This window comes from Acanthochromis polyacanthus, chromosome 18 (assembly GCF_021347895.1).
Source record: "Acanthochromis polyacanthus isolate Apoly-LR-REF ecotype Palm Island chromosome 18, KAUST_Apoly_ChrSc, whole genome shotgun sequence".
Lineage (NCBI taxonomy): Eukaryota > Metazoa > Chordata > Actinopteri > Pomacentridae > Acanthochromis > Acanthochromis polyacanthus.
In genome coordinates this window covers 773,425-784,991 of record NC_067130.1, presented here as the reverse complement: position 1 = coordinate 784,991, position 11,567 = coordinate 773,425, and the positions used below count along the sequence as shown (strand labels likewise).

The following is an 11,567-nucleotide window of genomic DNA, read 5'->3' as shown; positions in this document are numbered from 1 at the left end:
GTATTTATGAGACGGTGGTGAAAACCGCTCATAAAGCAAACGGTTATTAAAGCTGCAGCCTGGTTCCACCTCCACGGTCATCAGGAGGAATCCCTCTGCCACAGGAGATGTACTTTAGTCAGATTAGATTCTAAAACTGGGTGCTTTAAAAGGTGTACCAGGATTCTGAAATCAGACTGGATCAGAGAGACCAGATCTGGATCAAACCTTCAGGATGTGTTCAGATGTTTCTAGAAGAACTGAGATAAATGATCCAGAACATGGGATGGTCCTGACCCCAGCAGAACAACAAATCAGCATGATTATAAAGAACAAAAATGACAAATAAATAAAAATAAACTAATTTTAAGTCTAATGTCATGTCACAGATTTACATGTTTTCTATCTTTCAATAAAAGAAAATACTGAAAAAATGTGACTGCAGTGAAAAACAGATAAAGAAGACATTAAGCTTTAGTCAAATAAAATAAAACACAGCTATCAGTATCAAACACAATCACTTTTTTACCGTATATTAATTAACTCGTGCACTGCTCATTACAGAAATAACTCTCTGAACATTCAGTGTTTTACCACCTGTTGGACATTTAGTCTTCCTTTGATTTAAAACACGTATTTACATTATTTAAAGTGTATTTGAGAAAATACATGTTGGATTGTGTGTTTTTATTTATGTGTTGTAGATCAGATGACAGGTCTGACTGCTTAAAGAAATTTAGAATACTATGGGATGTTTGCACTGTTTTGCTGTGATAAATGTTGGTAATTGTACCTGCTCTTGTTTTTGAAGCTGTGGTCCACATCATGAACGTAATCTGGATCTGGTCGTCGTAAAAATCTGAACAGACGTACAATAGACTGTGGAATAAAGACATTCTAATCCAGATTAAAGCAGACGACTGTTCCCTGATGATTTCTGCTCATTCATCCTCTCTGTCAGTGAGTGGACATTTCAACCTGCAGATGGCGCTAGAGGAAAAGTCAGAGGACGTCTGAGGATCTATTTTTATTATTGCAGAAAATAAATCTAACACCAGTAAATGGTGATATTTCATTATGAACCAAAGTGATGCTGACTGAGCCATAATATTAACATGATTAGAAAAGTTCTGTTTCTATGAGTAGTTTATTTATTAACGTGTCGTGCTGGGAGTCAAACTGACCCGCTCTAAAGTTTAAAAATGTGGAAAAAAAACAGATTCTCTCAGTGAAAATTCTGATGTCCACATTTTCAACATTTCTGGGAAATCTTTAAACATTTTTTGGTGAAAAAAAAAAATTCAAAACTGTTTCTTAAGAACATTCACAGAAAAGTCGATTTTTGGTTGATTTTTCTGTGAATGTTCTTAAAGAAAATATTAAACGTTTTACTGATATATATGAAATCACTTTAGATATGTTTAGGATTTTTTTGGAAGATTTTTACTCATTTTTAAAAAATATTTACAAGAATTTTCTTGCCAAATCTGGGGGATTTTTTTTAAATAAAACTTTTAAGGAATTATTGGAATTTTCTTCCTGAAGGTTTTGTAAATTTTCAGTAGTTTGAGTAATTCTTTTGCTGAACTTTTGTTTTGTTTTTTTTTCAGACAAGGAAACAGTATTTTTTGGTGCCTGTAAATGAGGACAGCAGGAGGGTTAAATGCACTTCTTACATTTACAGTTAAAGTTTGACACCAGAATAGTATTTCTAGGAGCACCATGCAGAAAAAATAGATTATAAACAGTCAGTATGTCTTCAAGCTGATAGAGAGGCATCTTAAAGTGATAAAATATAACTCTGCTTGTCTTTAGGGAACCCAGTTTACTCACATTAGTGCATCTGTCCTCTGCTATCAGCTGATCACGTGATGGCACACTGTTGACATGAAGCTGATGTGGTCTAGATGGGTTCCATCATCGTGACTCATTGGCAGCTCGACTCAGATCTACAAAAAAAAAAAAAACAGCCAGCGGCTTGCTCACTCTGTAACACCAAACTGAAAGGACGTCACAAACAGACGACACACCCGCATGACACATGAATGCAAACACACAATACAGCACCAATGAACGCTCACAATAGCACGCCCATCCACAGCCACCATCTCATCCCCCCCTCCCACTCTCCCACCGAAGCCTGTGATGGCTGTTAGATGCATGCATGGCTTCACTGCAGGCAGCAGGGTGTGGCTTTCACCGGCCTGTGAAACACAGCAGAGTTTAAATGTTGAACAGCCAACCCTGCCCTGCTCCACTCCTCTCTGGGTTTCCTTCAGTTTAGCTCCAGCATCCAGCAGGGGAAGGCCTACAGAACTAAAAGGTAAGTATGTTCATTCTTTGCTGCTTTATCCACATCTGTCGGTACTTTTTTTTTTTTTTTTTTACTTTCTGGCTCTATTGTATGTTCCATTTTCTCCTTATTCTGGTGTCTTTTTGGATCTGGACAGACCAGTTTTAGTGAAGAGATCTTCACAGTTTGCTGCTGGTCATCAGAGATGTCTCTGTCGGTGCTGGTGTGTCTGCTGCTCGTCCAGCTGTGTTTGGGAGATCAGCCTGTGGAGGAAGTCATCACAACCAGTGAGTAGAGAAAAGAAACAGCAGCGTTGTATGTGTGGGATATATGGACTCATAGGAGGTTTAAGAAACAGAACATGCTGATGTACTGAGTCAGATTAAAGACACCAGTGTTTCTGAGTTTTAATGAGGAAAAGCATTTACAGCTCTGCTAATGTGACTTAAAATGAATAAACACGTTGTATAGAACCAGACAGCTGTGTAGTAAAATAAAAGTGATAAATTTAAGACAAAAATGTAAAATAACAACACAAAAATTGATGGCAGCTGAAAGGAATGATGAGGAAGTCAGATTTTATCCATCAGATAGTAGAATCCTACCTGAACACAGACAACAGGAAAAGAGGAAAAAACATGCATGACTCATTAGATTAGCATATAACCAGAATGATTTGGGTGTTAACAGTTCCAGATCACATTTAGAAAACAGATTATCCTAAACAATGAAACAAACTGTACAATAACTGCAATTATTTGCTGAGAGAGAGTATCTGTGTGACGCCACAGCAGAATGAGGTGTGTTTCTGTATTTTGTGTTTTTCTCTTCTCGTTGTGTGTCTGTACTCATTGTGTGTCTGCTCTCGTTGTGTGTCTGTACTCATTGTGTGACTGCATCGTGGTGTCTGCTTGGTAATAGTGAGTCAGAATGTTTGGATTGGCCACAGGTCCAATGAAGTCGTCATTTTCCAGTGCAGTTTCTTTTGGCTGGTGGAGTTTGGTTTGTGAGTATTTAGGAAAAGAAATAATTGATCAGGAACATTTACTGACAGAATCCAGTTTGTAATTAGCATGATGTAAATGTAGGGAGGGTTTAGTCAGAGGATTGTCCTCTAACGTGGAACTCTGTGGTGTTAGAACCTTACATAAGAAGCTTTTACAGGGTAATTCCTGACAGAGCTCTGCTGTTTAGCATGCTAGCATCTTTATTCAATGGAAGTCCATTCAGTTGTTGTTGAGATGTTCAGCTGAAACCACAACCTTCAACAACTACGTCCATCAGGTTCATCCTCTGAGGAACAGAGATGTTTCTACACAATTAGATTGAACTCTAATAGTTGTTGAGATATCTCAGTTTGAACCAGAGTATTAACTAGACCAACAATAATGTATAAAGGTGGACAAAGGAACTGTGTTGGTTCTTAACAGTTTGTGGACTACAGTTCTAAAGGTCTCGTCTTGGTCTTCTGAAACCTGATGTGAACACTGGTTCTAACTAATGATGCTACCCATAGCAGCTTCTTAATGACTCTGCTTTATCATTTATTTTACTCTTAATGACACCATAATAATAATAGTAAATGAAACCTTCCTAGATTAACAAGATCTTAAAACTTGCATCTGAGACCATGTTATGATCCAACCTCCAGGGTCATCTGGATGTAACCAGATGTTCACCAGATGTTATTGATTCAGGTGAAGGAATTTATTGCTCAGTAGCCAATTTAACATAAAAGTGGTCAAACATAGAAAACAAGGCTGGTGGGTGTTACTAAATCAAAGAACAAAATAAAACCAAAAAAAAAGGCTAACAGAGTATCTAACCTAGTGAAACATAAAGAAAACAGCTAAACTCCCTATCTAAATTTAAACACAACAGCAACACCCACCAGAAATAACAGAAACTAAGACAGACAGTGCAGAGAACTAACTAATCTAAACTGGCACCTCTAAACACACACATTTAATGCGCAGTATGCAAAGACACAAGTTGTGAACAGCTTCTCACAAAGTTAGCGGACTGCTAACAGGAGCTAAAGTCTTCATTAAGACTGGAAGTTCCTCACTGAATCATCAGCTGCCAACAGAAGCTCTAAATGTTAGTAGTTACCCCTCAGCAGATATGGAACCGATGGACCAAGCCAGAATACAAACATGACACAACGAGGCACCAGGACGGACTGGTCAGATCAAACCAGCCACCAAGACTGAGTTTGGTTGCAGACATACTTATGTGTGGTGACTGCTGGGAAGTTGTGGGAGGAAGAGTCGTGGTGGTGGACCAATCTGAAGTGTGGAGGACCAGGGCTGGGAGGAGGTCTGGAGCTCCAGGATAATCAGTCATCATGAGTTCCAGGTGGAAATCTGGAGCTCGGTCATCATCCAGCTGTAATCAATCACCTCCCCCACAAGACATGGAGACTGTATGAAGTCCACTTCCAAACACACGGACACCAGAGGCCGTAACAGACCATAAACCCACTAGGAAAGGGTTTACTGAAGGAACAAGCTCATTTTCTCACATACTTCTTCTAATTAGACTTCTTTTTGCACCCAGAGGTGTCGCTCCCTGTTGGCTTTTAGGAAGAAAGCAGGTTTAAGGTCCATCCACGAAGTCTGCATCCATCCTTAAGAAACAGTCTATGGACAGCTAGCTTAGCAATCCATTAACCCCAAACCACAGCATCCAGAACCTGGCTCATCCTGTGAGGACTGTGGATATTAGTTTACTGACAAAAGATGGACCAAGCGGTCATGATGTTACCTATTGGTTTGTTGACTACAGTCTTGAGTTTGGTTTTTGGCCGTCAACATCCTGGTCTTCTGAAACTGGGTCTGGCTGAAAACTTGATGATAACGATGTGGTGATAACTCGTCAATCACGTGATGGGCCTGTTTTAAAACATCATCTATTTACCTCTAAATGGGGCCATGTTGTTTTCAGAAAGTCTTGAAATTTGAGACCATGAACTGACTTGGAAAGTGCTCCCTGAGGTAACAGATCTGGTGAGACGTAGGCTGACTCTCTCACACACTTCAACCCCAGGTGTCGCCCCCTGCTGACTGGTCCATGTCCATCGTATACAGTCTATGCAGACCATTCTACATTTATATTTATCATCTGAGGGTCTTGAATGTTTGCACACAATGCCATCAGAATCCATCTAACAGTTCTTGAAATATTGCAGTTTGAACCAAAGATGTGAATGGACCAACCAGTAGTTCCTCCTAGACACACTATGCAGTACTAAACGCTAACACTGTAGAAAACACACACAGAAATATTAAACAATATAAAACCAGCAGCATTTTGATGGGCTGGGCCACCCAGGGTACAAGAGGTGGATCTTTTATTTCAATGGGAACCCTGATGATCAGTGGTTGGTTTGGCAGAGGTAAGAAGGTTTGGTGGGTCTTTGAATGATGTTCTGGACTGAAGCAGGAGAGCGAGTGGTTCCAACAGCACAGTCACACAGTTCATTAATGTAAACCACTGTGTGTGTGTGTGTGTGTGTGTGTGTGTGTGTGTGTGTGTGTGTGTGTGTGTGTGTGTGTGGTGTGTGCGTGCGTGCGTGCGTGCGTGCGTGCGTGCGTGCGTGCGTGTGTGTGTGTGTGTGTGTGTGCGTGCGTGCGTGTGTGTGTGTAATCATGCAGAGAACATTCAGTTCATTATTTACGTCTCAGCAGTGGAACATCGTCCTACAGTTATTAAAGTTTGTGTGTCTGCTTGTGTTTGATTTCCTCTTAGAAAAGGTTCCTCTTCTGGTGACTGGTCTGTGAGGCTTCCAGAGTCAGCTGATGTTCAGGAAGCAGTCAAATACGCCATCAATGACTACAACAAGGACTCCAAGAGCAGGAAGATCTTCAAGCTGGTCTCCGTCACCAGTGCTCACAGCAAGGTTAGAAAGACTTAGACTCAGGTTAGACTAAGACTCAGGTTAGACTAAGACTCAGGTTAGACTTAGACTTAGTCTCAGTTTTGATCTAAGGCCTCCATGTTACCAATCCATCCCATAATTCTATCTCTTCTATCTAACAGCTCCCTCCTATCTGCTCACTCTGCAGGTCACCAACGTGGTGAACTTTAAGATCGCTGCAGTCCTGGGAAAGACCACGTGTCTAAAGTCTGAAAACCATGACCTGGAGAGCTGCAGTCTGGCAAAAAAGGTAAATCTGTTCTCTGTGTATCTATCCTGGAACATTAGATCCAGCTAAACAGCATGTTTAGTTTCCTGTCTTTAATAGTCTGACAGCTAGGATTCTCAGAAGATGCCATGAAAGTCCAGCTATCTTCTGAGGGATCTAAGACTGTTTCTTCTTCTGATCTTTCTGTTGTTTTTTCCTTCTACAGCGTCTCCGGTGTGACTTCGTTGTGTCCTTCAACCACCAGAACAGCAAACATGAGCTGATGGATAAGAACTGCAATAAGCTTGAAGAGAAGGCCAAACCTTCTCACTGACTGGGCTCCACCTTTTTATAGCTTTGAATGCCTTCTTTGTTTCTTTACTGTTTTAAATTTGATTTAAACTGGTGGATGTAACGGATGTGTGGTTTGGTATGAAATGAACTAATCAAAGAATAAAATAAACTTCTGATGGTTTGTGTAACTGTAGATGCATTGTGGTTTATGGCTTGGAGCTGTGTTTTTTATCTTGATGATTTATTATTTTTTAAGATTTGAAGTATTTGTACATCATTTCTGAATGCTCAAACCTGATATCATTCAATTAAAATGGAAAAAGGAGGAGAGGATGAAATAAAATGTGGGTAAATGCAAGCAAGAGATAAAGGGTTTGTGTGTTTTATATGAATATTTATAGAATTGGTGGGATTTCTATGCAGATGATTGGTTTGGTGGCATTTTCTTTATTGTCTTTCAGTGGTCTGAAAAATTAAAAATAAATCAGTCATTATAAAGAACAAAGACTCATGAAGGTATTTCTGTATAACTCTGTCCTCATATGTCTCTTTCTTACACTCAGTCAATCTTAAACATATATTTTTTAAAAAATAGAAACACAGTAGATGATATCTTTAATGTTTTCTCTACTCACTGCATTCATAAAACCTGTTGACTCTGAGGATCTCAGTGTCAGACATGTCTTCTCTCTGTTCGACCAGTACAGAGGGATCTGGAATGGGAGTGATGGTTTCTGCTCCAAACTCTGATGAGCAGAAAAACAGGAATTATAGAAATTCCTGTCAAAGTGGTGTAATATTTAGGAATCATTATCATGAGGGATGGGCTGAATGTGTAATACGTAAGTTTAACCCTCCTGTTGTCCTCATATACCAAAAAATTGTCTTTCCTTGTTTGAAAAAAATACAAAAAATCAGCAAAAAATTCCCCAAATTTCTGAAAATTTGCAAAACCTTCAGGAAGAAAATCCCAATAATTCCTTAAAAGTTTCTCTTAAAACTTTTATTTTATAAAAATCCCCCAAATTTGGCAAGAAAATTCCTGTCGATATATTTTAAAAATGAGTAAAAATCTTCCAAAAAATCCTAAAAATATCTAAAGGGATTACATATATATCAGTAAAACTTCTAATATTTTCTTAAGAAACATTTTACATATTTTTTTCCACCAAAAAATGTTCAAAAATTTCACAAAAATGTTGAAATGTGGACATCAGAAGTTTCACTGTGAAAATCTATTTTTTCACATTTTCAAACTTTAAAACGGTTTGATGTGACCCACAAGATGACACAGGGTTAAAGTAAAGGAGGTGTCTCATGGTGTTCAGAACATGGAGCTCACTGTTTGGGTTTTACAGCCACAACTTCACCTTCTAGTGTCAGACGGACAAAGTTTGTGTCTGATCAGATTAAAGCAGATGAAGAGTCAAAGCTCTCCATAGGACTTTAGGCCTCCTCAGATATTAATCTGATGTAAAATACAAGATACTTCATGGCCCATAACATATTCAGAAATCGTTTTCTGCTGTGCCAGCAGTAAATAAACACAGAGACGTTACCTTCCATAATGCAGAACAGAAGAATAATCATAAGGAGTGTTCAGGTTGTTGGTGTGAGCTTTCTGGAAGTTGGATGAACTTGCTGTTGAATAAAACAAAGCAAAACATATAAAACAACTTAATAAAAAGAACACACATGAATAAGATTTAGATTTAAAGTCAAAATAAAACACATATGAGTTAAAGTATGTCTGTAAATGCCATGATTCCTTAACTAACCAACATTATGTCCCTAAAAATATACAGACAGTCTAATCTGGCTAAATTATGTCCACACTTCCTCCAGACATACACCTGGTAGTAAATTATTTATCTGAACCAGCTGCTGACCTGCTGGGACGTTTTCCCAGTTTATCCTGTCGTACTGGTCCCTGTCGGTTCTGGTGTGTTTGTGGTGGATGCCAAGAGCGTGGAGAAGCTCATGTTGGATCACTCCATGATCCACACAGCTGGACGTCAACAGAGAAACCACCTGCTGACCTCCATCTCTGCCAACGGTGGACCAACACCTACAAAAGACAGAAGAACATGACGCCTGTCTAACTGACACCAACCATCTCCTCCAGTCTGAACTCACCCCAGTTTACTCTGGATGCTCAGGAAGTCCGGCTGACCGACGTGAGGAACGAAGCGAACGCAGGTCTTCTTCTGGAAATCTTCCATAGTTTCCTTGATGGAGGCCTTTTCACTGTCATCTGGAATAAAACTAACTCAGTTTAGGACTCTAGCTGCTGTTAAAGCCATAAAAGCCGGTGTTGTGTCCATGAGCTCTCACGGTAGAAACCACTGACGATGTATGGTACTTCAACCAGTCCACTGGAGGACTTCCTCCATCTGCAGGATTCTCTCCAGTATTCCATAGCATTCCTCTGCTGTGGAAGAACAACGTCTCCTTCCAGCAGAACGCGGCTGATTGCTGGGTTACAAACAGAATGTGATCAGCCTGTTTACGAGGTAACATTTATACCTAAATAATGAAAGAAATCTCCTGAATCCTCACACCTGAAATAAGAGGATTCAGTTACCTGCCATGAAGGAGTACACTAAATAAGATGCTCTAAACACGAGTGATGGAAGTCTGTCAGCTTTCTCACCTGGCTGCTCCTGTAGAAACACAAACAGTAAAACACAAACGTTTGCCCCCAAAATCCTGCATGCTGTATTTTGAGCTCCATATTTCTATGAAGTTTTGTTTCATTTCTACTACTTGTGTTTAGTTTCTGATATTATTATGGGTTGTCTCATGAATTCAGTTGGAATCCAGCCCATTTTGAAATGCATTAAAGTGCATTTTTAGAGGAATTTGCAGATTTTACAGAATCTAGTGAGTGTAAAAGATGTGAAATGAGACTGAATAAATTCTGACTAGTTTATTTTGCCAACTGAATATTGAAGGACTGTATAAAAACTAAAAATTCTGCTGACTCTTTCTGTTTTAAAATTCTGGTTCAGATAAAAGGTGGAGTTATGACGAGTTTGGAAGATGACGAAATAAAATCCAAACCTTGATGAAGTGTCTTACCTGGAGGTTGTTTTGCTGAAAGGCCGATCATCACCTCCAGGACACCAGAGAACAGACTGGTCTTCATCATGTTAGAGCTGCTCAGGATGCTGGAGCTCAGAGAGATGTTGGTCAGGATGAAAACCTGCTTTTAAACGGCAGAATAGGGAGGAAACCTTCGACTGAATGCAATGAGCCCTTAAAGGCATTATGGAGGATGTTTTTGTTGTTTAATTTGTCTGATTCACATAAAATGAATATACTGACCTTTAGTGGACTTGTATGTATGGTCTCTAAAAGAATAAAAAAAAAAAAAAAAAACTGTGGACATGGCAGGACCTGAAAAACCATCAGCCAATCAAAGCGCTCGGACCGAGGCGTTTGGTTTGCTCCCTTTCCTGTCAATCAAAATCTTCCGGCTCAGGCCTAGTTACGTAGATTACGTACGCCTTGGACTTACGTGTTTTTCTGTATGTGTTGCTTGGTATAGCTTCGTAGTTAGCTGGTGACTTGTTTTGCTCATCTTTTTTACATAATGGCAGATAAAGATCCAGGGGGACCCAGCCGTAAAAGACAACTTCACGAGTCCTACGCAAGTTTCTGGAGGGGGGCGTTTCTTCGTAAATGTTAAGAGGGGGAGGTTAAAGGGGGTGAGGGAGAGGTTGTATGTGCGCATGCTACGTTCAAAGTCGTAGGAAATTAAATCTCCTCTAATGCCTTTAAGACAAAAAGCTCCAAATGTGAGCATGTGTTGGTTTGTGTATGCAGATATAAACAGGTTTATGTGATTTATTAATCAGAAAGCACCAGTAGTCACTATAACTGTAAGAGAAGCTGCTTCTCTTTATTCAGGCTGTTTGAACAACATAATCTCACAAAACCCACAAAAACTCAATTATAAACAGCAGATAATCACCGGGTTACCACCAAAGGTGTCAGATGTCTGGTTTCTAATGTCAAAGACAAATGAACAGCTGTTCTTCAGTTCCTTCAGCTTGATAAACAATAAAGAAGATTTTTGTCATTCAGAATTTCAGACAGAAGTGAGTTTCAGTGCAGTGATTATATAAAACCTGTACATCTCATCAGGTGAATTTCTTTCATTCCACTACACCATCACACCAACTATCTGGATGTTTTATTCAGTAGGAGTTAGATTTTAGTTTTCCTGACATGAGAACTTCCAGCATCTCTCTCCACCCTGAACTACACACTCCTGCATTCATTCTTTTTCCTCTTATTCTTTCCACTTTTCTTTCCATGTATTCCAAGCCGACATGGAAACTTTCTCCTCAGTGAAACCAACCAGAGGCCAGAAATCCTCCTGTAGTCATTCATCATGTTGGAGGAAAGTCGGCCTCACTGCTGGCTAATATGAGGCTGTGTGGTACAAACGTCGGCCACTAACTGCTCTCCCTACATCATTATCTCAGGACGACAGACTTTCCTGTTGTTCACACACTGTACACATGGAAGACAGAGAGCTGAACTAAGATTAGATAAACTTTATTTATTCTCAGTGAGGAGAGTTCCTTCTCTAAAGAAGAAACCAACGGGACATTCTGATTGTTTGACTGACTATTAACAGCTGTATGAAGGCTGTTTTTAATGACAGCACATCCCGGTATCAAATTCTAACACAGAGGCTTCATCTACAGACAGGTTTAACTGGATGTAAATGTGTTTTTTTTTACATTCAGCTCCAGTCAAACCTCTCCAGCTGCTGAGGTAAAGTGTTTTGTGGTAACGTCGGGTTTGTAGAGGCTGCAGAAGGTTTAGGATCACAGCGATGGACTGAGGAATGAGCTCATTGC

The 11,567-nt window shown here is 39.6% G+C and overlaps 2 protein-coding genes across 2 annotated transcripts; one reads left to right on the top strand and one right to left on the bottom strand.

The window, feature by feature from the left end:
* Positions 1 to 2,061: 2,061 nt before the first annotated feature.
* si:busm1-57f23.1 (uncharacterized protein LOC368621 homolog) lies at positions 2,062 to 6,886 on the top strand. Its single transcript, XM_022208591.2, is given in 6 exon segments — positions 2,062 to 2,302; positions 2,430 to 2,559; positions 6,023 to 6,034; positions 6,037 to 6,173; positions 6,340 to 6,441; positions 6,626 to 6,886. Coding segments are annotated over 5 exon segments (441 nt in total). The 5' UTR covers positions 2,062 to 2,302; positions 2,430 to 2,477; the 3' UTR covers positions 6,734 to 6,886.
* A 1,362-nt stretch (positions 6,887 to 8,248) lies between these two features.
* LOC110961096 (high choriolytic enzyme 1-like) lies at positions 8,249 to 9,082 on the bottom strand. Its single transcript, XM_051938939.1, has 3 exons — positions 8,830 to 9,082; positions 8,583 to 8,761; positions 8,249 to 8,334 (listed from the first exon to the last, which is right to left on the bottom strand). The coding sequence occupies exons 1-3, from the start codon at positions 8,913 to 8,915 to the stop codon at positions 8,249 to 8,251; spliced, it is 351 nt and encodes a 116-aa protein (XP_051794899.1). The 5' UTR covers positions 8,916 to 9,082.
* Positions 9,083 to 11,567: the final 2,485 nt, after the last annotated feature.